The sequence below is a fragment of the Sylvia atricapilla genome, chromosome 1, assembly GCF_009819655.1.
Source record: "Sylvia atricapilla isolate bSylAtr1 chromosome 1, bSylAtr1.pri, whole genome shotgun sequence".
Lineage (NCBI taxonomy): Eukaryota > Metazoa > Chordata > Aves > Passeriformes > Sylviidae > Sylvia > Sylvia atricapilla.
Window position 1 is genome coordinate 18,775,095 of NC_089140.1, and position 26,924 is coordinate 18,802,018.

The following is a 26,924-nucleotide window of genomic DNA, read 5'->3' on the forward strand; positions in this document are numbered from 1 at the left end:
CTTGGCCTGGCTACCCTTGCCTGCTTTATTTTTTCCCCCCACTTTTTTTGTTACAGATTTCTATGGTGACACTGTGTGCTACTGGTGGAGTTGCCTTTCCCGGCAGGTTTACTGTTGTCTACCTGCAGACATCAGGCTGTTTACCCAGAGCTCTGAGCTGTGGTTAAAAAAAAGACAAAAATGGTAGCGAAGCCTTTACAGAGCAGGGAACAATGACCTTGCTTAGGGTACACATCACTAAAAAAGTGCAGATGGAGCAGGTTTGCAATTCTCCACATGATTTTTTTTTTTTTTTGAGAATCTTTTAATAAAAAGACTCTTGTTTCTGTTATCTTCTAAATGGGAAGTTCTTTACATCTCTTTTCATGCACTTGAACTATAAAGGACAGTCTACATTCCTGAGAGTCAACTAAGAAGGAGTCAGTGGGTAACTCTTCAATTGCATAGAAACATCTTGGGTCTGGTTCTGTTTGTTTTAAATATCTTTAAGCTAAATCAAATACAAAATGTTACACTTGGACACCATATGGAGTCATGATGTTTTTGAGAAGAATTAGGAGGGAAATGAGATTCATAAATCAGGGAGTGGCTCCCATTGATCTGTAAGTGTATTCTCTTTCCTAATGACAGAGATAGATAATCATGTTCAGATCTCTTGACATTTCAGGGCAGACTGTATGATAGAAAGCATAAGAGACTTGCTTGTACTTTGAGTGCATTTTGTGCTGTGTTTCTAAAAGACCATACTGTCCCCTTTTCTTTGGGACAGAGATAGCAACATGGAGTTTCTGTTTGTCTAGCGTGGTTGACCCATTTTACCTGTCTTTCTGTCACTGTCAGCTATTAGAATAATGGTAGGAAATAAAATAGTTTATTCCTTATTCTCCAGCTGCTCTCTTTCACTTCCCTCTGTTATGAAACATTTTTGAGACTCTGCTTTTCTTTTACCTCTCCCTCTTTTTTCCTTGAGATACAAGTGAGTACTGTGCCACAGTGCTGCTTTTTCCCCATCAATATTTCCTTGCTTGCTCTCAATTCAGATGGTTCTGCCTCTCAGGGAAAGGTTAGTTTTCTAATCCAAGTGAAACATTTTTTAAAAACAGACAAAGATCAAATTGAACTGATCAACTCAAATGAAAGAAAATGGAAAGCACAAATCTGCTTTAACTCAAAGCCTGTACCTAAGGCTAATATGGATTAGGTCACATTTGGCAAGAGTGTGTATCTCTGAGTTGCTTCTATTAACTAGGTCCATGTTCTCAGACTTGCTGGAAAAATAAATAGAAAAGTAATTGCTGTAACCTAAAGTTACAACATTGACCAAAGATAGGAGATAATGTTGCATTTGCTGTTCTGTCTGCATATGCAGTTAAACTGCATATACAGTTTTAACATTTGAATTTTAATGTGTTTTTAAAAAAATTCTGCTGCATCAGTTTGTTTTTGTTTTAGCAGAAGTCAAGAAATACAAAGTTACAAAAATTTCCTCTTAATCTTAAGAGACCTGTGATTTGCGTTCAAAGTGGACTGTAACTGAAGAAGACTTTCAGTTGAAAGACTAATTGTTTTAACTGGTCGCCCTTTTAGTCTTTGAATTATTGCATATTTCTAATACTTTGCCTTTTGCTTGCTCCTCAGGTCTGTTACAGAGAATAAATAAGATGCTTTACAAATATCTGACATTTTGGGCTGTTAGGCTTTGGTATAATGAGGTTTTTTCTTAGGCCATAATGTACAAGTGGGACTGCAGTGAAAAGTCTTGAGAGGCTTTCCCCATCTTAGGCCAAGTCCTGTTTAGCAGGATAGAGAGCTAGGGATGGGAAGCTATGCTAGCTTCCCACTGAAGTGTTTCTCAGAGCTATTTGGAGCTGTGTTGTGGTCATATACAGCAGACTGTCCACTTTCATGTGCTGACCCAATTGTTCGCTGTCTTTCTGTTCCAGTGACAGCCCCTGCTGCTTATGAGCAGCAAGAACAGCTGCTGCTTAGCCTGGATAACCTTTGCTTCCTTCAAAGGCAATTGTGGCTCGAGTGCTTTTGGACTGATGGGGGTCTCAGTGGAGTATTTGGTAGTAGATGTGTGAGCATGTGTTTAATTCAGCACAGTAGAAAGGAATGTGCTATGAACAAGGATGAGGTGGGTTATTCAGTATAAGGGTAACAGTGACATGTGAGACTATTCAGTCAGTATAGCCTGGGAAAACAGAAAAAAATGGCCATTACATTATAAAGGATGTTGTAAATTTTTCCTCTGTGCCATGTTTTGTGCTCAGTCCAGGTTTTTACTGGCCCATTTCTGTGCACTGCCAAGGTTCCTGCTGAGGGCTACTGAACTGGGACATGAGGCAGGAGTACTCTGTAGCATATTTACTGAACTTGTTTTTCATTATACCACATCTATTTTGTTCAACTCCATTTTATCCATGAGGTTTGAAGCACATACTTATACATGTGATTCATGTATAAATACATACCTGGATAAATTATCACTGCTTACCTCATGTCAAGACAGCTGAGGTGTTGACATCTCCTTACTTCTGCACCCTGTTCCTCATACTCAGCCTGATTGTTGCATGTCTGTCTTTGACTTTAATGAAACTCAGGGAAAACCCAGCCAAGAGCTGCTGCTCTGGCACAGTCTATTTCCTATTCTGATACCTATTTTCTCTTCTAGTGTGCTGAGGTACAGTGCATGCAGGTGCCTTATCTTCATATAGTTCAAGAGGGAAATAAGGCTCAGATTTTACCAAGTATCTAAAGTTCTGCTGGGCATGGACCCTACTATCCTCAGTGTAAGAGGCTGCTAGTTCAAAGATGTCTCTACAGAGCCTTAGAAATGTGAGTGCCTGCTATCTTAGGACCATATGATGATTCAGACTGAAGGAACCTCAGGAGGTCTAGTCAAAAGAGAGTCAGACCATTCAGATCTTGAAAACGTCCAGCAGTGGAGCCTGTATAACTTCTTCAGGTGATCTTTTCCACTAGTTGACTGTCCTTATGGTGAGAGAATTTCTTCTTATATTGGGCCTGAACCCCTGTTGTTTCAATTTATGTTCATTGCCTCTTGTGCTCCCACAAGGCACCACTGTGGAAAGCCTGACTCCCAATATTTGATACTCCTTGCAGAATTTATCTTTCTTTCTTTTCCAACTCCTTGCGAGTGTTGGAATGCTGCTGTTGGGTTGCTTCAAAGCCTTGTCCACAGGCTGAACAAGCTGTGATTGCTTAGCCTGTTCTTATGGGGCAAGTCTCAGCCAGCTGACCATCTTGATAGCCTTTGCTGATCTCACTCTGGTTTATTGGTCTTTCTGGTATTGCAAGCCCAGTGCTGTTGCAGGGTGGTAGATGTGGTCTAATGAGTACTAGACAGAAGGGGACAGCTGCTTCCCTTGATCTGCTAGCTGTGTTCCTGTTCACGCAGCCCAGGCATCCTCCTGTGTAAAGGGAAGCTGTGTTGCCCACGCAGGGCATGAGCAGAGAGGGCCTTAAGGCTATCTACCATAACAAGAGTGTTTTAAACTCCAGCTTGCATTGTCATGCAAGTAGCAGGAGACAGATGGTTGAGCCTCCTCTAGTAGCAATCAGTATGTCAACATGGTGTGTCTCTCTCAGGCTCCAACTGTTGTCAGGCTGGTGGTGGAGTCACCTCTGGAGGGACATATGCAAGGCCATCATTGTATACGGGACCACATAGAGAGAACTGTACACTGAAGGCCCTTTGTGCAAGAATTATTGTTGGAAACAGAGCCCTCTTCTGGCATGTGAGAGTTCTTGCTCATTTGTTGCTTCCTTACCAACAGTTTCAGCCAAGAACCAATAGGCAGAATTTTAAGGGTAGAGATTTGAGAGGAGATCAGCAACAAAAGGGACAAGAAGTGAAATACACTGAGACAGTGAGTCTTATTTCACTGGCCAGCTGGAGTGTTGGCCATTGGGAAGAATTTGCCTTCATTCCACTACTGGTTTTACTTTGATTATTTGTCCTTTTCTTATTTACCTTAGCAATTGTTGGCTTTAGGGAGAAAAAAAGCTACACCATTTGTGTATGAGAGTTCTCAGTAGCAGGCAATTTACCATTAAATTAAATAATAGTAAGACAAGAAACTATTGACCATAACAGAATTCGAGTGTTTAAATATTAAATATATGTGTCTTTTTCTTTCTCATTTAATCCACTACTAGCAAAATAGGATCAGATAGGTCAAGTCAAGGGAAGTGATCTTTTACCTCTGCTCAGCCCTGGTGGACATCTGGAGTGGAGTACTGAAACATCCTGGAGTGAAGCAAAGGGCCACACAGATAGACTCGAGGCTGACTTTCCAGCGTGAGACTGATTGAACACTTGATGCAGTTGCCCAGAGTGGGTCTGTCCTTGTAGATACTCATAAGGGGGCTGGACATGGTCGCAAGCAGCCTGCTCTAGTTGTCTGTGCTTTGGCAATTTTCAGAGGTCACTTCTAGCCTCAGCTCTTATCTGGGTCTGTGATTTGAAACAAAGATGCAAGAAGGTTTGGAAAAGCCACACCAAAAAGCGCACCTTGTTAAAATGTTGGAGCAGAAGTTGTTAAGTTTCTTCCTGGAGAGCACAGGGGGTGGAAGTCCAGTGGTACAGGAACTCCAACTCAAACTCCTTTGTTTTATCTGTTTTAGCAAATCAGAGATATGTATGAAACTCATGGTTAAATTGTCGAAATGCCGACAAGCACAATAACTTTAGCTTGTGCTTGTCCTCTCTCCCAGCCAGTTCCTAGGTATGGCTCTGTCCACACACAAGCCAACAGCTCTAGCTCCTGTGCCTTTAGACTTGTGGATCAACTGGATTTTCAGGGCAGGACTGATCATCAATCTTCTACAGTTCTACATCAATCCCTACAGATAGGGAGCCATGAGACTAGACACTGTGTCTGAGCCAGAAACTCCCAGAGATTGAGCTCCAAGTATCAGCCTAATTTATTAAAAATTCGGGGACCTGAAAAGACACAGGAAGACATTAACAGGCATATTAAGTCTTGGGGTGGGGGGGGTGGCAAAAAGAAGCTGAAAGGACATAAAACTATTTGCATGGGGAAGGTTTATGTTTTAAATTCTGGACAGCAAAAATAGCTATGCTTTGTTGTTCCATTTTAATCTCTTATCAAAGCAGAAATTAAACAGCTCTGCTGACAGCAATCCCTATACCTATTCTTTGTAATATATCCAACTTCTCATCAAAATGGAACATTTAGATTTTCACTAGTGAGCAATGCACAACTTTTGTATTATTTTTAAGATCTTTGACAAAACCAGGTTAATTCAGTATGCCCTCAAACTTTCTTCTTGCCTCCCTCCCCCCAGATATCTTTTTCCTCCAAAGAATTTCTGTCTTGTAAAAACAGGTGGTTTTTTTCAGGTATTTATTTTGGACTCCACCACAGCCTTTCACGATTTGAATTTCAGTGAAACTGGGGACGTTCATTGAGTCTTCAGTGTGGGAAGCTGTCATTCAGATATTTTACTTTTCACTTGAATAACATGCTTAGCAAACTTGGGCTATGGTGTGCAGAGGCCTTTCTTTCCTTTTGTTGACCACTGCAGTGATCCACAGATACCTTGGTTTTCTCAAGTCAGGTCTTCCTACTCCTGGGTAGAGTAGAAGTGACAATGCTCAACACCTTGGATATCAGGGTTTTGATAAAAAGGCCAAAAGAGCTCTATCAGTCAGAGGCTCACGTGTGCTGGTGCAGGACAGACAGATGAGGGGACTGGCAAAATTGAGCTTTCGCAGACTTGAGCAATATGTTTTAAGATTTAAATCCGTTCTGAGTTTTTGCAGTTTTAAGCAGATGCTTAAGCATTTGGAAATGCTCTAGTTTGAATGTAGGAAGTGCTTTTATTTTGTGCACTTGTTATTGTGTTGAAAGCTATTTAAGGCAGGAACTCTATGCTCCTGTCTGGTAGTATACTTCCACCACAGTATAAATATCCATATGAAGCTCCCAGGAGTAATCTCAGGCAAGGAAATATATTTACATTATCCAACAGACATTTGCAGCACAGCTCAGTTTTGACAAAAGGCTTATGGTTTGTTCAACTTTAAAATACTGTTGTTTTGTTTTTTTTTTTTTTTTTCCCTCAACTATTGAGAAAATATAGTTTTTGTAAACTAAAATATCTTTTTAGTGTAAATTTCAGCAGGCCTGTAGAGGAAGTGATGTGCTTTACCAGTGATTTCATGTGACTTGGCTGGCACTCAGGGAATGTTAGTCACTGAACTGCCTCAGAGGCTCCAGGCTTCTTCCTCACTGACTTGCAAGAAATTGGTGGAAATATACTTGTCATTTTTATGAACAGACAGGGTTGACTGGATCATTGCATGCATAGATTATTAGTAAATCTGTAGAAAACAAAAATAATCTAACTCCCAATGGAAAGTTTTGTGATTCTGTGGAAATTGAATTAAAGTTACTTTATAATAATGAAATAACTAATGAATGTTTTCTTCATTCATTTTTATGAAATAATTATTTTATTTTTGCATTTGGGAAAGACTTTATTAGTAATAATGTGTGTGTAATTTGGTAACAAAGTCACTAGCACTGTAGTGAAATAGCATTTTTTTGACAAAAAGTGTTTTTTGGTCAAAATGTAATTTACCAGCTGAAATACAGTCCACCAGTTTAAAGGAATCTCAGTGGTCTTGAAACCTTGATTTATTGACTTGTTAAGATGATAGTTTAATGGTTTTATTGCCTGTTATGTTAGCAAAGATGTGGTACTGATCATGCCCTAATGGGATAAATATTAGTTTCTGAACCATAAGACCAGTTTTAGGTATTCATGTGCAAGCTTCAGTTGTGAAGATATTTCCTGCAATTGTGAACTTCAACATAGCAGCTACAGATAGTTTGCTTTGCCATTTCCTGTCATCTCTCTTTATCTGTTACTCGAAGACACATATTCAGTTTTATTCTGAATGGATTCTGTTGCCCTGTGAGGGCTCTGGCCGTGGAGGATCTGGCTGATGGGTTTGCAGAAATGTAGTAATAGGTGTAGAAGGGGCTCAGACAGTGATATCTGACAGATCTGTGGCCTGCAGTTTTAGGAATAAGAAGGAAAGGTAGGAGCTATTTCACTTTTTTTTTTTTTTTTTTTTTTCACGGTTACGAATACCTTCCCAGGTCTTCTATGTTCCTGTGGTGTAAATGCTATTTAATGACTAAGCTGTGTGATCTGAAGCATGAGCTTGTCCTTTCATCTTACACATATCACTTGTCTTTTCACTATTAGTTCAGTGACTTCCTTTCTTCTCCATCTATCCCATAATCCATTTTTTTGCATTTGATCTGGCAGTGTGATAATGTATCTGCTCTGACATGCTGAGTTTTTACATGCCTCATGGAAATAGCTTTTTCTCTGCATTTTGCTGTAGTTAAAGTACTTGGTTTATATTTTGGGCAGGCCAATTGTAATTTCTGTAAATTGGCTTAGGAATTGCTTGCATTCCTCTTATATAAGATTTTGTTTGTGCCTGTTTTACATCCTAAGGGATTAATTTGTTAGGATAACAGCAGCCATTCATCAGCTGCTCTCTTCTGTCCAAGTGGGGAGATGGAAAACGTTTCTTTGCCTTTTGATGTGAAAGTTGTTAAGCGGCAGATCTTGAGCCTAAAAGAGTGAAAAGCTCAGGAGATGTTACTAAGTTCTGCTTGTTTGCAGAGAAGTTGTGGATGCCCTGTCCCTGAAAGTGTTCAAGGTTGTGGCCTTGAGAAACCTGATCTAATGAGTGGCATCCCTGACCCTGTTAGTGGGGTTGGACTAGATGATCTTTGTGGTCTCCTTCAGCTCAAGCCTTTCCATGACTTTATGATTCTATGGTTTGAATAACTTTCCCCATGGAAACCATTTGGATGAGATGCAGTGCAGTTGATTCAGTCTCTGGAACAGTATTTGGGTGGAATTTAGGGTCTGTGTCTGAGAAAGTGATGAGAAAGCCTGTGCTCTGTGAATTGCATGAAGCTTGTTCATTTGCCTAAGTCTTGAATTGAACATACTACGAGCCATGACAGAACCCCCTGTACTTTACCAGGAAGATACATGGTAGTATTGTTTGAAACAGAGAGAAAAGAGAAAGCAAAGAGGAGAGAGGACAGTCTTCATAACAATAATGATGGAGCATTTAATTAGCAATGGCAACTGCACCTGCTTCTAGTCAAAATAATTAACAGTCCATGAGGAGCTGAGAGCATAATATATGCAGAAGTTCTGTAGGTGTTTGCAGGGTATTAGTGAAAATGTGACGTGGTTGTTGCTTTTTCATGATAAATACATAAAAAGGAATCTGTGATTTGATTGAATTACACAGGCTTTAGAATTTGGAGCTTCTGTGAAATATGACATCCTATGCCACGTCGTGAGGGGCCTGCAATGTGTTGTATAGAACAGTGTTAAATTAAATTGGTAATCCACTGACTTTTGCTGAGGATTTACATTAAAAGTTACACTGTTTGCTTTTGCACCCTTGTACCCTTTAATCAGAACAAGCCAAAGAAGCTGTACTGAGAGTATTCTTCATTTGTGAGCAAAACTTGAATGTATAATGTAATAACTTTGTATAGGCATATGTGCTGTAATATGAAATTGTTTTACACTATACTAGCATAAAATATCTTTTATAAACTAAATAAACTTTTTTCTATTAATACTAATTCTATAGAAATAGCTGCACAGTTAACATAGCTGCTTAGAATGTATAGTACGCAAATAAGTAACTAGTAAAATGTTTACTTGACAAAAAAGCAGCCTTTTTTTCCCTCTAGCACACATGTAAACATAACTCTCGTTAATGTACTTTTTTTTACTCTAACTGGAGTCACCGATGATGGCACAATTTTAGAGGACAAATGCTTAATACACTTTATAGTTAAAAAGGCATTTTTAACTGTGTTAGCTGTGTGTTGAATGAAGACTTTGGAATGCAGAAGCACCAATGAATTGTCCTATGAAGCTTGGCTCTGTAGGTTTGCTACAGAAATGAAGAAAAGCATAAAGATTTAAAGCTAGAAAACTTATACAGGAGAGTTAAGAAGTAGAAAACATGGAAGCTATGAACTAGTCCATATTTAGTTTTCCAGGTTTTGGCTTTTACCTTCAGTTTTAGGAGAGCACAACAGCTGGACTCTAGTTTCATTACAGCTGTGATCCAGCACATTTTGAATGAATGCGTGAATAAAACTTCAGTTTTTAGTAGCATATATTCATTCTTGCAGTCAACACTCCCTTGGAAGAGGAAGGCTTAGTACAAGCAGTGAGCAGCAGATAATCACTTTTTCTTCATTTCTGATGTTATTTAATAAATTTTTGGCATTAAAAATTTTAGAATGAAACTTCTCCATGGTGTTGTATTTCTTGCACTTGAAAAGCTGGCAGAGAAGAAAGCATTATTAAGATAGATGCAATTTTTACTTCTCTTTTGTTTGGGGCTTGTCCTTGTATCTGAAAGCCAACATTTAGATGTCCATTTAAATGTCCTATTTAAATCCCCATACTGAGTGCTACCAGTTGGCTAGGAGTAATGACACTTGTATAATTCAGTGTCATGCTGCTTGAGATACTGATACATTGAACATAGAATAAATAACAAGAAAATTTAGTAATTTTGTAAGAAAATCTGCCATTGATGTATCCGTGAGTTATACTGCTTTCTGACATCCTTAAAAGAGGACAGCAAGATGTTGATGGAGTGAACTATGGGTCATACTGTGTGTTTCTTTACTTTGCTAGATCAGCTGCTGTAAATTGACAAATGAAGTTAGTAAGAAACCCAGCTTCAGTCTGTGTTTTTCCTGCTCATATTCATATTCTTTTGACTCCTGGATATTTTGGAAGAAATAATAATTCCAGTATCTGGAAGAAAATACTTTGGGAATATTGAGTCATCAGCCTTTTGTTGTGCCACTGGTGATTGCAAAGTTTTCTTAAACTTCTATGGAGTCTTCAGTGTCTATGTGATGTATAAGCCTGGGTGAGCTTTGGGTGATATCCTGGTAGCAGTCTAGCAGTGACAAATGTTAATATGTATGTTCATCTTTGGCAGATTTTGCTGTTGCAGTCAGATTTTTGTATATTGTTTTGTTTTGCCACAGTTGCCTCCTCCTTTTAAGTTTCTCTGAACTTTCTATGCATCTTTTGTGTATCCGTCTCCAGCAGTAGTTCTCACTTTTTGATCTGTTGTCAGTACCTACTAGTGTGCTGCCAATAGATTTCTGCACAGCTCCAGGCTATGCTGTAGTTCTTGGTCTGCTACTGACTAATTTTCTTTCCCCAAGCACTGGAATCCCATAGCTGAGGAATAGGTAAATTATTGAAAGGGTGAGTGCCTGGCTCCAGTGAAAATCCTAGCAATTCTAGTTTTGAAATCTGTGATGCTTGAATTTTACGCTTTTTGATCTTTTTGCTGAATCTGGATGCTACTTGACTGAGATCTGTATTTTAACAATTCTTAGTATTATATGATAAGATACGAACTGTGTCCTCCTCCTGCTGTGTTTTTTCAAATCCTTAAAATTAAAATACTTTGACCTAAATTTCTGAAGAAACAAGACTTTTCTGCCTCCTTAACAATGTATCTTTCTCTGTATAATAAATATCAAATTGCAAAAGAGAGAAGAAAAATGTAAGAAATGAGGAAAAAGCTAACATCACCTGAGAGCTGGGGTATGTTTTAATTCTGAGGCAGTTGTTTGGGGAAGCAGGAGGACAGCACTCCTTGATGGTTGGAGCGTGGGGCCAGCTGCCTGTGTGACACTGCTGGTGCTGGCCTAGTGGCACTTGGCCCTCTGCCTTCACCAAGCTGGCTCAAAGCAGTTTTCAGAGGAGCTACTTGAAATCAAAATATCAATTGGGGGAGCATTGCAAATTCAAACTATGTATCTAAAAATGTATTTGAAATAGGTTTCTTGGTCATGTTGATATTGTAAGTACAAAGTAATTTAGTGTTGTGACCTCTATGCTTTTTCTCTAAAACTTAGCCAATACTGGCCACATGAGTAATGTTAATACTTTCTGCTGTGAGAGAGCTGGAAATTTACAAGATTTTACTATTTTCAAAAATTAATTGGCTTTTTAAATTCTAAAATAAGCTGGGTCTTCTTCCTGCTCTTCTGTCTAGACCTGTTTTCCATAGCTGTCCCTTCTGCCAGTGATTAAAAGATTCCTGTGCAGTCCAGTTCTCTGTTCTTTGGGGTTCCTCAGTGTATGACATACATTTGCAGAGCTAACTGCTCTGCTAGTTTGGTACAATAGAATTTATGAGTGACATTTCAAATAGTGAGAGTCATGAAATTTGAAATTAGAGTTGGCTACCCAATTTTTAAACTATTTTGTCTAAAATGTAAACATTTTCTGCTTGTTTTTTTCAGTACTTAGTTCATTATTTTCAGGCTCTAACAGAGAATGGTAAGGCACTAACTTGTATCTTGGGGCCAGATAGAGTCAGAATATTTAATGTGGTTCCTAACCTCAGATTTTGAAAGGAGCCCCAGAAATGAGTCTCTGTAGTTGTGTATCAAATGCCAGTCTGGTAGCACAGTGCACAATGTGCAATATGTGCCTGATTTTATGGGATATTTGGACTTTCACTCACTCCAGGAGCATGGCTTACCTCAACAAGCAAGTGGAATATCCTTACTTTTTTTAATGGATCTTATTGCTTGCAAAATCTCCTGCAAATCAATACAAGCTCATTGCTCTAGGGGATTTTTCTCATAAAAAAGGAAATTGCATGTAGCTAGCATATGGGAGGAGCTTCCTCTTTTACTTCAAGTAAGAAGTACAGACATATAAAATTAAATGTTTGAAATATTCCTTGCAAAGCAGAAGGCAAAGATTGAAAAATATTTTCCAAAGCAAATTAATTGCGTCCAGAGTTCTTTATACAGAGGAGTAGATTCAGGTAGCCAAAGAGAATGCCATCTTTGGATAACTTCTGGAGAATTGTGGTGTATTTCTCGTTCACTTCATTGCCCAAGTGCTGCCATACTGAAGCTGTCCTATCCACTAGTTACATTATTCCTACTACAAAAGCCTTTATAATTGCATGCAAATATGTGATCTTGCACAGAAAGCTCGAAACAAAAGAGAAAACCCAGAGAAATCCCTCCTGGAGCTTCAGAGCTGCAAGTGCAACTGAGCACGAATTTCAAAGCAAGTAGTCAGCTGTGGGCAAGATTTCCCTCCTGCTGGTTCTTTCTCTGCTGTTGTGCATCTTACATGTCTTTCTGTGAATGACATGGTTTCAAGGTGAGGAGACAAAAGCAGTCCTGTGCCTCTTCAAACTGCCAGTTTAAACACCCCCTAGTCAGGCACAACTTAATGCACGACTTGTCACCTTTATCCTGGAAAAATTATTTTGTTATTTGTCTTCTGTATGAGACTTAACTGGGGATCTGTGTTTCTCCTCTTTGTTTTTGTGCTCTTTGTTCATGTGGGCTCAGATGACATTTGCCAGATTGGGCCCTTGCAGGTCTGAGATGGAGCTTCCCGACCTGTCCATCATTTGTGAGCTTGGGTTACATCCAGACTGCTAGATCATTGTTCACTCTTTAATTTCACTTTACAATTTTTTGTGTGCACTGTACAGAAGTGCTAGTTTTAAAAGCATAACTGATTTTTACATTTTTCTATAATTCTTTAATTTTATTATGTTGTCTTACAGGCTTGTTTTGTTTGAATCTGCAAATGAAAATAAGAGGGTTCCCTCCCTGCCCTTTTAAACCTCCTTCTCTTTTAGGGTTAGCTTAAATTAGAAGAACAGTCATTTCAGACAAAACTTGGGAGAGGAGTGATAGCCTAATGTGACAGCCAGTGATGGCAATTGCTATTATGAAAAGATGTGATAGAGCTGTCCCTCTGCTTGGGAAAATAATTTTTATTTGTATATTTTGTACCTGTTCTCTGGTTAAAAAGTATCAGAAATTTAATGTTGCAGGCAAATATGGAACATGGTGTTTTTAACTCCATAGAAATCTAGTAACTCTAACAAGGGTTATAGTTCTGTAACTGAACACTAACAGTTAATTTACAGTTATAAAACACACTCACAAATCTCTTAATAATTTCTAAATGTTGGTTAAGTCAGAGTGAGGTATGAGAAAGGTAATTCCAGTAGATGCTTGAATTTATCTCAGTCTTTGAATCTGACATTTTACAGAAGAGACAAAGCTGAATCTTCATCCCATTCTCTGTCAGAACATTTTTCTTTCCTTTTATTGGATTGAGAGCATGGAAAAGCTGATGAAAACTTGACAGCTAAAAAAGTATTTAGGAAAATTTCTATGTTTAGTCATTGGAAAAGCTAGGTAACTTTCAGGTGCTTTCCTGAGTTTTGGAGGCTGTACTGATCCTGTTTTCAAATATCAAAAGTGAAGGAGTTTCCTCATAAGCAGCAAGAGATTGACTTGTGGTTTGATTTATTAATCAAGCTGTGCAGCTGAGGCAGGCGATACAGTAACCCGCAGCAGAGACACTGTACTGTGTATCCTGATTTGTTCTGGAACTTCTTGTATAGATCTTTATACAGGATTAATCCTAATAGCATTAGTGTGGTAAGACATATTGCTAAGTAGACTTAGACAACTAACAAAGACCTAAAACAAACAAAAAAAAAAATCCTTTGGACATTGATATTAAATAGCTGACATGACATCAACCACCTTAACCAATTCCTGGCTCTTTCTCAGACATCATCTTGGACAAAAGGGAAACTGAGCTATGGATTACCAGGAACCACTGTCAGCCTTTTGAATTAAAGGCTGTTGCTATCCAGTTACTTATGCTTATTCAGAACATTTTGATGAAATGTGATATAGCCCTAAACTAATAGTTAAAAAGGCAGATTATTGAATTGTAACACTTGTGTTTCAGCCTTCTATTTCAGACAAAATATCCAATGGCCCAATGATCTTCAATAGTTTTCACATAATTCAATATCTTAAATACTGGTAATTATCCTGAAGTCATGGTATCAGTAAGCTTAAAACAAATGCGGAAAGCTGAACATAGGATTTAAATTTAACACTAGTCTTTTTAATGCATTTGAGACAAGTATTTCCATAAATTAGAAGGGATGTGTCTAAACCCATATCTTTCTGGTTTGAAATACCATGTGAGCCGTTTCATAAATCAGCGGCAGTTAAAATGACATCCCATAGCAGAATGCACTGCTAATTTAATTTTGCTAAATGATTCTTGTTTTAACCACTGTAATACATTTTGATAAATGGTTTAGATGATCAGTTTAAAGAGCAATTTAAATTTCAGCAGTTTTGTTAACTTGTCATGGGTATTGTTTTCTTCCATGGTCAAGTGCAAATACATCTCATTGATAAAATCATTTTACATAGTATTTTCAAGCATATTAAAGCAATGCCTCTTTAGGACCGAGCATACCTTTTTTACTTGAAGTATGGAGCTAGTGCTTCTAAAATAAATAATGATCTTAGATACGTTGGTTCTCAATTGCTTTGCTTGGAATGTTGAAATATCTGAGCTTCAAAATACTAATTGTGGAAGAAAGCATTTTTTTTACAAATGATCAGAAGTAATAGCTGGTGAATGATAGGGATGAAGTGTATGTTTTTTATGCTTCAAAACAGAGAGGTTTAATTTGAGAACCTGGGTTTGCAGTCGTATGCCGCTGTTGCTAACAGGGTCCCTGGGGCTGTGGCTGAGACACTTATCTCAGTGTTGTCCTCACAATTCCCAAGGGGACCAGGCCAAAACCCCCATCTGAGCTGGCTGCACTCTGTGTTCTCCATGTTAAAAAGGATGAAGACACGTGATTACTGCTTATACTCTCAGGGTCATGATATATAAACATGGTGTAAAGCAAGGCAATGAAAGTTCACACTTTCAGCATTTAACATGTGCATAATGTAATATTTTAACTGCATCTTTGGCAGATTATATTTTTTTTAGGGACAAGAATTTTGTCATCTATGACCTGTCCATGGATATCTCATGGCTGCTATATGAAAGGCTGCTATGCTTTAAGGTGTGAATTGTGCACCATTGCTACAATCTTCCTTGGGCATCAGCAAGCCCTGGCTGTGAGGTGGCTTGTTGCCTTCCCCATCTGCTCATTCCTGCTTTCCAAAAAGGGCTTATGACCCTCCTTGTGGCCAGCTTGGCTTTTTTTTTTTTTTTTTTTTTTTTTTTTTCTTCCCTCTATACAGAAGAATGAAGCGTGAGATTGCAAAAGCAAAATGAAGAGAAAAAAAGAGAAGCCCTTCTGGAAGTATCTTCCTTGTCCCAAGATATTACACAATGCTGATACTATCTGCCTTGTGCAAAGCCTAGTTCTACCTCCCTGTGTGTTGCTGGAGCTGTGGCTAAGCCGTGCTGCTGGCTGGTGTTGGCTGGCTCTGAGGGGGTGGTGGTGGGGGAGCCCCTGGTTTGAAAAGGAGGGAAGAAGCAGCAGAAGTATGCAGAGTTCTAAGCCTCCTGGCCAAAGCTGCGTCTTGGCTGGGACTTTGGGAGGACTTGGCTGTAACTCCAAAAGAATAGTCTGAAGGGTGTCATGCCTAGAAATTTTGTTTTCTAGTTTTCAGTGACATGAGCTCTCTGAGACAAGTGGCTGACATAATGGATGGGAGTGTGGCTCACCACAAACTTAGAGTAGCATCATTTGTCCATCTGATAGTACCCAATCTGGGATAGTTCTTACATTTCTGTGGGGTAAAGCTTTATTTCATCAAGGTGTTTAATTTTTTGTTCTTTCTATGTATTTATTAGCCCTTGAGAGCTTGAAGTCCCTAGGTTGTCCCGCATTTCTCCTGTTTTCCCTGTGTAACGACACCATAAATGAGAGGGTCTTCTGCAGCCTTTTGGTACAGGAGGAGTCTGGCAGTGCAAGATGTCATCTGGTGGGGGAATCAGGCCTGGAGCAGTCAACTGTATGAAATTCAGGCAGCATTTCTCATCAGTTATTGATTTTGCATTTCTGAGGAGGAAACATTCAGCATTTGGATAAAACCAGAAATCCTTCTTAATTTTTATGCTTGTTTTATTTTTTCAGTTTTTTTTTTTTTTTTTTTTTTCCACTGAAACCATGTGCTTAATGGAAATAGTACTTGTACACAGAAAACTTTCTAATAAAATATAGTTTTGAAAGAAAATATGTATCATGTTTACGCAGAACAGAAATTTTATGATGAAACCATAGCAACAGCATACAACTAGCTGCTGAAAGAACATGTTAGAGATGGCCTGGCCTGGAGTTTGAACATGGAAATGTTTAATACTGCATATCCTCTGTCTTCAGACACTTACTGCCTTCTCTTTCTGTGGAACTTATGCTGCAAATGTTATTGTGTCTCTAACACTACCTGTTGTCTTGTACTCTGAAATGTTGGAGGCACAAATGGAGGAGCTCACAGACATGGGAAGCTGTGAATGGTAACTGAAGATGTGAGTGCCTCACATGGTAGTAAGGTGAACATTTTGGTTTCAGACTGAAGATGATGGAAAGTAATTAGTAAGAATCAGTTTCCTCATAGTGTTTCTGGCTCATAATAAGATATCTATTTTAGGATGTGTTGTTTCATTTTGTTATTTGCTTCTTTTTATGGTCTTTCCTGTAATGGAAATTCTTGTTTGATGGCAAAATTGCAGGATAAATCTATGAAAATTAATAAATAGTGGTTCTGTGAATGAGTAGGGTTTGACTGCTACAGTTAACACAATCACAAAATGATTAAGATTGGAAGAGGTCACCAAAGACCATCTAGTCCAACCTCCGTGCTCAAGCAGGCTCCCCTAGAGCATGTTACCATAAAGCAAATAATAGTTTATTGTAAAGTTGTAAAATTTCAAATGGAAAGAGAGATGCCTGATTGATTGCAGTTCTAAGACACCAGTCTTTGGTACTGGATATTACATTACTGTATTGATGTATTTACTGTTAGTAAGTAGAAGTAGAAGTTAGCAGTAGAAAGTAGACTTTCCTCTACCCAGAAAGTACCTGCCTTGATCCTTCTGGTTCTTACACTAAAGGATTAAAAAACCCCGTGGTACTCCAGCTGTGCTCTCTTAAGTAGCATTGGTTTCTGTAAAACAATTCAATTTCAAAGGCTTTTAGTTTAGTCTTCGTCCAGCACATGACTATACCAAGACAGTGCAGTTAGACATAGTTTTGATCATTCTGTTGAAAGCAAATTTTAGCTGATTGGTCTTTGAAGCCAGTGGGCAGGATGAATGGGTGGGATTGAGACTCATTACAGGAACTTCTTTGTGTTGTTTCTGTAAGGCATGTCTGACACAATATTTTTAAATACTTCTAATTCATAGCAAACTATGAAAGAATTCTATACACTGTAGGAAAGAGTGCTGGGATGCATTTGACTTTCTAGAATGTGCAAATATTTATTGTATGGCTTTGTGCTTCTTCTTCTAGACATTACCCAAAGCAGTCCTTCACTACAGTGGCTGATACACCAGAAAATCTTCGCCTGAAGCAACAGAGTGAATTGCAAAGTCAGGTAAATAAAAAAATTCTTTTGTCTTCTTGATTAGACAGTCAGTCCATTTCTTTATAGTTTTTCAAGGTCATAGTAGTATTTCTGTGTACATACAAAGTAGCGCTGCAGTGTAATTATAAAAAATATTTTAAAGTCAGTATAATACAACAGAACTCGAGGTTTTATTTCTGTTCTCATTTATACGAGTTCCCATACCATTGTAAGTCCATTGGCATCACTGGAATCTTTCATTTTCAAAGTACATGAAGCATCTAAATAGCTTTTAATGTTCAAACCAATATAGCTTAACTCAAAGGGTTCATTTTCCTTTGACAAACTATCATTGTTAGCTTGCATTAAACTTAAAATAGCATGAGGTTAACAAACAATGAATTTGTCATTAGCAGATGTTTAGAAGCCTTTAATAATTATCTTCAGTTAAGTGACTGAATAATCAGTTTATAGATCTCTTATGGCCTCTGTCAACTAATACATGAGACCGTCCCTAAAGTAGTTGTGATAAACACATTATCAATCACAAATTATGTAGATTAATAAGAAATAAATTAAAATGAAAAGTGGAAAATAAAACTTATGTAACCCAAATACCATGCTGGCTATCTACCATAATGTAAAGTTCTGATTGATATTAGTTCATGTTAATCTTAAAAGCCCTCCTCTCCCCCACTCTCCAGTATCACTTTATACTGTTTTAATTTATGTAGTGCTGGAAGTTGTCCTGTGTAAGACAACTGATAATATTTGGTTACATTTTATTTTATGAAAATGTGGGGGTTTTTTTTTAATCTATTGTGTTTTAATTGGGGTCTCTCATAATAAATTCATAGCTATTGTCTTTGCCATAAAAAACTGTAGCAAAAACCACATAGTAGACACCAAGAGCTTTCTTTTTTGAGAACCCTATAGGTTGATGGGTAAAATTGAAGGAGTTGCTAAATGGAAAGGGTAGCACACATTTAGCATAGTGTACAGTCTTAAAAATTCTTTACCTTTTGCCATTATGGTTATTGATTATAAAACTTAGAGAAATCATTCCATGCTGAAATTCTGCCATCTAGAACGAGGACAGTTAATAGGCTCTGTCTCTTCTTGACTGGATTTTAGATTGGAATCTGGTTAATTTTCTTGTAATTCAGTGATTCTGTGGACCAAAATTACCATTGTGTCACAGAGAGGAACTTAAAACCAGTACTTTTTACAAGTCTTTTTAAAAGAATATAAATTCTCAGCCCGCTGTTTTTTAGGGGTTTGACAGAAAATGTTGGGATTCAATAGAATAATAAAATGTTACTGCTCTTTACAGAGGATATAGCAGAGGTGGCTTTCCTTAACCTATTTGAAACATGCTTCTGTGGCACTATGGAAGCATAAGGAAACTTTTTTTTTAATTATTAGTCTCTATGTTTAAACTGAGAAATTAGTAGTATAGGATACTGGATAAGCAGTATCAGCAAGAAACTTGAAGTTTGCCTGTGAATAAAATTGCTGCAACTGTTCACAATGCACTGTCATAAAATATTAGATAAGGATCTACTCAGACTTTGGGAATGGAGAGAAATCCTTAATTTTTACAATGTCCCTTTTTTTCCAGTATTGTTAGTCAGCAGAAGATTTGCAGATCTAAATTATAGGGGCACAAAATTGCCTACTTGGAAGAAAGGCCATAATGTTTTTGATCATCATTTGCTTCCTGGTTGTTGTTTACATCTAGACTGTGTTTAGTAGCCTAACCTGTGAATCATTTCAATCCTGAAATAAAGACTCCAGGTACTTTTCCTTATCCAATTTAAATCTTCCTAAAATATGACTGTAAATTCTGAATACTTTCTGTAATACTTTGAAGAGTATAAGGACAGAGGAATTGCTATCCTCAATCAGTCCTATTGGCCATCTAGCCCCTTGTCCCATCTTTTCAGGGAAAGTTGAAAGACTCCCAGCTGAAAAAAAAAAGCCCACATGGGATATAATTTGGTGTTGTCCAGGTCTCATTGTATTTCAGTCCTGGGCAGTAGAAAAAAGTGTGTGCATGGTTCAAGAAAAGCCTTTCATATGAAACCAAACTTGGCTGGATAGAATCACATTATTATTTCCTTCCAGTATTCATCAGAGCTGCTTGAGCCTGCTGCCAATGCATTTGACAATTTGGGATTGAGCAAATTCTGTGTTAGGTAATGTAAAAATTATGTTGACTACTGAATAAGGAGAAGTGCTTTTCTAAAGCAATAGCTAATTCCTGGTTTCTGAGTAAGCATCTTTAATGCTTGTTGTTTGAAGGGGCACAACCCTGTGTTTAACTGCAGGACTCCAAGGGTTTTTTCAAAATTTATAGCTTTAGGACTACTCTTTATTTTGCTCAGCAAAACATGAAGAATTGGTAAAGGAAACACCATTAAATATTGTGTAAGCTAAAACACACAGTTTTTTTGTAAATCTGTTATTTTTATTTTCCTTTAGGCAGCAATTGACAGTGTTTTAAGTTGCACTGCTGGGTCCTTTGTCAAGAATCCATTAAGTTCAGCATCAGGTGCCAGGATGTCATGTTGACATAACACAACAAGAACAAAACTAACAAAACAAAATACTGTTTTCTGGTGGAGTCAATAGAAAATGGATAGCTCTTTGGAACACTTGAAAAATTACAGTGTTAAGAAGTCAAAAGACAGCATTTAAAAGCTTTCCAGAGAACTCTGTTCTTCTATTTTATATAATATCAGACCTTTTCCCCCCTTTAGGGCTTTGCTTCCATGGGCTTCCATTCAGCTCTGTAGTTGGAAGGAGATACCAATGCATTTTAGGAGAGGCTGTGTTTGTTTTCCATTCTGGAGAACTCCACAGTCCAGTATGCCTCCTCACAGGAGAAAAATGAGTTTGAAGGTCTGTCATTCTCTAAATGATGACTAGAGACAGAGATCCAGTGTCTAAAAAAGGTTTTTCTTCATGCCTCTCTGATGAAAAATCCCTGTCTTTTTGCAGAATTAGTGCATTCTCCTACTCTATGGCATGCAATAAATACTTTCCACATTCAGTTGCCTCTCTTAGGTAAACTCAGCTATGAAGTTACTGATATGATCATCTGAGCTTTGTTTACTTGGGAATTTCCTTCGTGTACCTTAGCTGCTGATCTCTCTGATTTTATGACAGTGTAAATTGCTCTGTGGCCTTTAGGCCTCATCTGTGACAATGCTGTGTACATCAAAAGCAGCCACTCCAGTTGAACTTGCAAAAAGAAACAGAGATGTTCTGCAGCAGCAAGACTATCAAAGTGTCAGATCAAAGAGAGGGCTGATGTTTAAGGTGTGTTCTACTCCAGTGCTTTCTGAAGAAATCTACTTTCCAGTAACTCATGGGGAACCTGATACAAAATCATGAGTCTTATCCTACTTTCTTCTTGTCCTGGCCTGTGGTGACATACCCTGAGGTTGCTGTCCTTGGAAACTCCAAGTGCTCCTTTTCATATAGGAGAAAATGTTTTGTACTTCTGTTACAGTAACTTCGATAATTGAACGTGTATCTGTGTTTCTTTAGGAAGAAACATACTTGCAGTTTATCTTGATATATAGAGTCCATAAAGTGTTGATTTTCAAGAGTTGTTATAATGTATTATGAGACATATGCAATTGAATCAGACTGTTATCCTGACGATACTGTATTTTAACAGTCCTTACGGTCTCAGGGATTGCTTGTGTTTGAGTCTTTATCTGCCCACTCTCACCAGGATAATTGTGATATTATTGAGCATTTGGAAGAGAGTAAGCCTCAGAAAAGGGAATAAAAAAGTTTCCAATAAAAAAGTAGCCATGCTCCTCTTTGTTCAGGCTGAAGAAGAGAACTGACACTGTGTCACAGTTCTGTATAAAACTGTGAGAGATTACAGGTGTAAACTCAATTATGGAAGACTGCACTTATGCATAGGGAAAAACTTTTCCAGGGTGAGAAGTTGCCTGGCAGCAACTAGCAGAAGGTGCCTGGAGAGATTGTGGAGTGACCATCCTAGGAGATTTTCAGAAGAGGCCTGGGCACAGTCCTAAGGAATCTGTGGTAGTTGACTGTGTTTTGAGTAGGGTGAAGCAGTAGATGACCTCCAGCACTCCCCTGCTTCTTCAACTCTTCATATTCAGTGATTGGTCTCTGTCCTGTCCTTCCTCAGGTTTCTCTCAATCATTTCTCTCGTCTTCCTGCCTTTTTCTCTTTGCTTCTCTGTTTCAAAAATACATGTTGGCAAAGTTCCAGGCAGATTATTTTTATTAGCTTGATTTGTTAAAGAAGCCTTTTCAGTTTGTATGCACCTCTTTTATCAGTCTTTGGAATGAACTGCCACAGTGAGTGCTATAGGAGAATAAAATGCTATATGGATAACTAAAGCAGACATTGGATGGATTTCCTGGGGTACCCTGAGTGAGCTCATTGGAGAAGCCATGGAGAAAACAGTTTTTGGAGCTAGAGACAGAGATAAAAATATGCTCTTTCATTTGAGAAAAGGAGGAAGGAGTGTGATATGGTGAGCAGAGAGACTTTGGTGTACTTTTATGCCTCATTTTGTAAGAAGGCCCTGGAACATATTTTAATGATGGGACTTTTCCAGATAGCCATCGGGAGTTGATTATTTATATATTCCTCTCTCAGTTATCTGAGGATCTGAACCCAATGCACCATATGTGTATGAGAGAGCCAGGAGAGTGCAGGCTTCTCAGGCAACTTCTTGGTATCATTTGTAAGTGACAAGTCCTGGAGATGTTGATTAGGTTGATGCATTAAAATAAACCCAGACTGCCTGCAGAAAGCTCTGCCCTGCTCCCCTGTGAACCCCTTCATGGTGGTGCTGTGTAAGTCATGCTCACCTACTAAATATGGGGTTTTTTTTCAGCTCCTCATTTCTTCTTCTTTCCCTCTGAAGACCATTTAGATGGCTTGTTTTATCTGTGTGAATCAAAGGCGTGAAAATCATTCCTGATGTGAATAATGCAAAGCTCCAGAGGAGAGCAGGAGGCAGAATGAATTTCAGTTTTCTGGGAAAAAATGGTTGTCACCTCTTCTGATTTTTATCTTGCCAAGTACATGATGGATTCTGTCTACATCCTGTCTGTACTGGACTCACTCCTGTTAGTGCGACACTGTATATCTACACTGCTTCAATTTCATTGTTTTTATTGTTTGTTTGGTTTTTTTTGGCCCTGCATTTACTTAAGCTGTAAGATTCAGAATATGACAGTACTGCTTCCACTCCTCTCCTCTCCTTTGCTGTCATAGATGCTGAACCAGCTTGTAGAGATAAACACGTTGTAACCCTGTGGTCAGGAGACACCAGAACAAAGACAGCAAACAGGGTGTAGTAGTAAAGATAAACAGATTGTGCAACAGAGAGGGAGTTTCTCTGTGGAATACATTTTTGTGTTATTGACACATTTGTAGCACCCTGAAATTCTTCGAGTTCCTGTGTGAAAATACAGATCTTCTATTGGAACGTAAGACATGGTTATGGGCTACTTTTTGAAACAGAAGAGTTTGTTTGCCTTAGCTTTAAGTTATTAAGACTGAAGTCTTAAATCTGATTCCTGGTACTGACTGCATATCCTAATTAAAAAAAAATCATCTAATATAATCAGCCTGTATAATTGTACAGAATTTTATTAATATACTGGTCAGTTTAGGAAATATTACTTGTATTAAGGACTTTAGATGGTAGGGTGTGGGTTTGGGTGTTTTTTTTTTTTTTTTTTTTTTTTGGGGGGGGGTCACATCACTCCTTGATAATCAGCAAGTTAAGCTATGTAGATAAAAGCAGTAAATTCTTTTTCTTTTTTCTGAACCTATGTTATTAGGTGTATCTGCATTTGCATCTAGGGACAAAATTACAGTTTTCAGTGCCTTAGCAAAACAACTGCTTCAGACTGCTCTTTTTGTACTGTTTCCTCATTTCTCTGAAAAAAGATCTGCAAAGATAATGATGAAAGGAGCACACTAAAAAGCAAAGATGAATACCAACATTCAGAAGAAACTTTAGACAGACTTGCACATGAGCATCTATGGAAAATGGTAACTTATCAGCTTTGCACTGATGATTTGATGACACAAAAGTAAAAGTGTGACAATTTTTTTTTTTAATTAGTGTGTGTCCTGTTGTTAAACACAATGATGTGAAAACCTTATGTAATTTGATAGGAGAAAACCAGAACAGAGCTGCAGAAAAAGGGAGCACAGTAGTATCTGCAGAGTCTTGGAAGCAAGCAGCACAAACTTCGTGCTGGCTAAAATGTTAGGAAGACTGTAAAGTACAGTCATGGGACAAAAACTGCATCTTCCAGTTCCAAGACTCAGAAGTAACCTGCAAAATATATTAATATAATTAAATTAATTTTTCTAAGATATGTTAATGAGAAAAATCTGTTTCCTTTCACATGTGTATTTCAGATGTATATAATGTTTAACTATAAAAAGGAATCATCTATTTACAAGAAATAGAGGTAATTTTTGTGGCAAGATGAGGGCAGAGTAGTCATGATTTATTATTAATAGAGTATTATGGACAAACCCCATTTTTATAGACTTTCTTATGACATTAAGTCAATGGGCAAGTAGGACATCTTTAACAGAAAATCTTAGGGTTAATAAAATCACAAGTGATTCCCACTACTTTGTACAATCAGAAGTAATAGAAAGGAAACAAAAGAGAGCCACAGAATTCATAGCTGTTGTTTGTGAAATGGGTTGTGGAATTTTTAACTGCATCAGCACTAGTATTGAAATATCTATAACTTTTTAGAGGAGCATTTAATAAAAATAATAACTTAAAAACAGAGATATCAGAATTTCTATGATTTAAATATTTTTTACAAAATATTATAATTCTTAAAACAAGGTGTCCTTTTTGTTTTAGATGAGGATGGAATGTATATGTTCTTTTTCATGTCAAACTTCTCTCCAGATTCTCTTGAGCTTCTTTCTGGCTTTTATTTTTTGAACTAGATTTTTAAAGGGTTGTTCTGCTGCTTGCAGCTGTGTTGCAAGTAATTGGATGCTGTGATTCTCACTAGTTATGTTTTTGTTGGATTACTGTACAGCATTTCAACCCACATGAAGGAAAAATGCATTTAACTTTAGAGAATTCAAAATAAAGACTGAGAACAGAACAATTGTGATAATAAATGAGGCATTCAGGGATTACAATCAGGTGCTGAGGACATACCTGTGCTGCAGAGTACAAGAGGGTCAGGAAGAAATTCCTGATCCCCAAAATAAATTGTACTGGCTTATGTCCACGCTGTGTATGGCTTCTCCCCCTATAAAAGATATATATTTCTTTTCCCTTTCATGGTGTTTAAGGTGGTGTCTAAGAAGCCCATCAGAGTGGCATTTGAGAAGCGTGAACTGAGCACGCGTGAAATGCGATGGTAATCGGAGTTTGTGGGGTCAGCGTCCTCTGGGTTGTGGGCAGTGACTGGTCAGGTCAAGAGGAGCAGAACTCCTGCAGGCATGTCCTTGCTGCCTTTCAGGAGTGCTCCCTCCTCTGAAGTAGATGCTGAGCTGTGCCAGGGCTTGCCTTGGGAACGGCTGAGGAGCACATCCAGCAGTGTGGGGTATTGAGTCTGTCAGTACTGTTTGTCCCCTTGCCCTCCCATGATTAGCAGAGTATTTGTACCAAGAAAGTCTGCCAGAGCCAGAAAATGAGATCACATCACTCTTTTCTTTCCTTCCTGGGCTTCAGATCTGCAACTCTCAGACTGTCACATTCAGTCAAAGGGGGTCCATGTAGTCTTGCTTCCTACTGCTGACATTGCTTTTTCCACAAAAAACTGGCAGTACTTGTGATCAGCAAGAGGAAACTTGACTCAGGAGGTGACTGTTCTGATCCAGTGTGGAGTATTGGTAATGCCATCATTGAAAGGAAGGGCAGCTAAAGATCAAGCATTTACTTACTCACTGTGGGACATCAAAAATGAAATTTTCAAGAATATGGTTTTAGTCAGTGCACTGTATTAGAGAACTTGTTTTAATTTTTTTTATATTGCTGGTGTCTTCCTCCAAAAATTTCTTAGTCTTTGCCTTAAACTTCCATTTGTATAATGGCTGGGATGAATTATCTCTTCCCCCACACCCCCAGCAAATTGTAGTGGCTGGCATATTTAATAATTTGAAAGTGGCATATGAGTATTTTTTTAATATATTTCATCCAGAGTAAGAGCTCAGTATTCTTTTTTCCAATGTGAGATTATAGGAGTGATTTTTTTTTGTGCATCAAAGCATTAGATAAATCCATTTGGAATGTCACATTGTTGTGACAATTAATGATTTCATTTTAGTTCCTTATTTTAAGCTTATATCTTTTCAGGAGTACTGACCTGTTTCTTACCAAGGAATGAGACCAATTTTTGTGTTCATATGTGGCAATATCTTAACAAACTTCAGAGGTTCTGAACAGAAAATTCATAGAGGCAATGTTAATTTTTCTCTTCATTTTTTTCTCATCCTTAGTCTCATGGCCTTAAGTACTGAAAGAGTATGATAAACACCTGTATTTGCCCTAATGTTACTGGTTCTCTGAAAACATTTTGAATTTGGCCCTTATCTCTTGTTTCAGTGTTTTTCCACATGGTTGAACCACTTTTACTCTTAAGACATCAGTTTTTTTTTTCCCTACTGATAGTACAAGTTCAGCCTGTCATGAAGAATTTCTTTACTGAAAGGGTGGTTAACCACTGGAACAGACTGCCCAGGGAAGTGGTGGAATCACCATCCCTGGAAGTGTTCAAGAAACACTTCATGCTGTGGTCTAGTGGGCATGGTGGCATTTGATCAAAGGTTGTACTTGATGATCTTGGTGATCTTAACCAACTTTAATGATTCCATTTGTAGTTCAAGGGATTCTTGAGAGGGATCATTGCTCACAATGTTGCATTTGCGGATACAAAGGAGAAAGAAAATCGGAAGTTTTTACATATATTTAAATTTACCAATAGATTGAGAGTTCAAATTCATTGCTAGCAGACCTGTGGAAATTGCCTCAATACATTGTTAGTTTGTCTCATGGCTGAATATTTTTCCAATAAACTTGTTACATATTTGTATTATGAAGGGAGTGTAGAATTAAAGAATTTCCATGAGCATGATAATATTTATTCTTATTTGATGCAGTTACTTTTTTTTGTTAGAATACATTCAGTCCTTGGATCTTTATTGAGAAGAAAGGAAAATACTGATTTACCGACATGCTTTTCTCATGTGATTAGCTGTGATTTAAGTCTGCGTTTGCAGAACTTTTATAAGGATGCATTTTGTTTAGCAGTTATTTCTATCTGCTGAAATATCTTAAATTGATAAAGATTTCTATGTAACAATTGAGAATGGCTGGATTTCTTTACCTCTTCAGCTTTTTTTTTTTTTTTTTTTTTTTTTTTTTTTTTTTTTTTTTTTTTT

At 37.9% G+C, this 26,924-nt stretch overlaps 1 protein-coding gene across 2 annotated transcripts in view; it reads left to right on the forward strand.

Annotated features, from left to right (window-relative positions):
- LOC136359609 (LIM zinc-binding domain-containing Nebulette) overlaps positions 1-26,924 on the forward strand; it is a 249,893-nt gene that overhangs the window by 54,770 nt on the left and 168,199 nt on the right. For both annotated transcript variants that reach the window (XM_066316411.1, XM_066316421.1), the window contains exon 3: positions 17,429-17,513. In XM_066316411.1, coding sequence (XP_066172508.1) covers positions 17,429-17,513 — 85 coding nt within the window. The remainder of the gene's footprint in view (positions 1-17,428; positions 17,514-26,924) is intronic.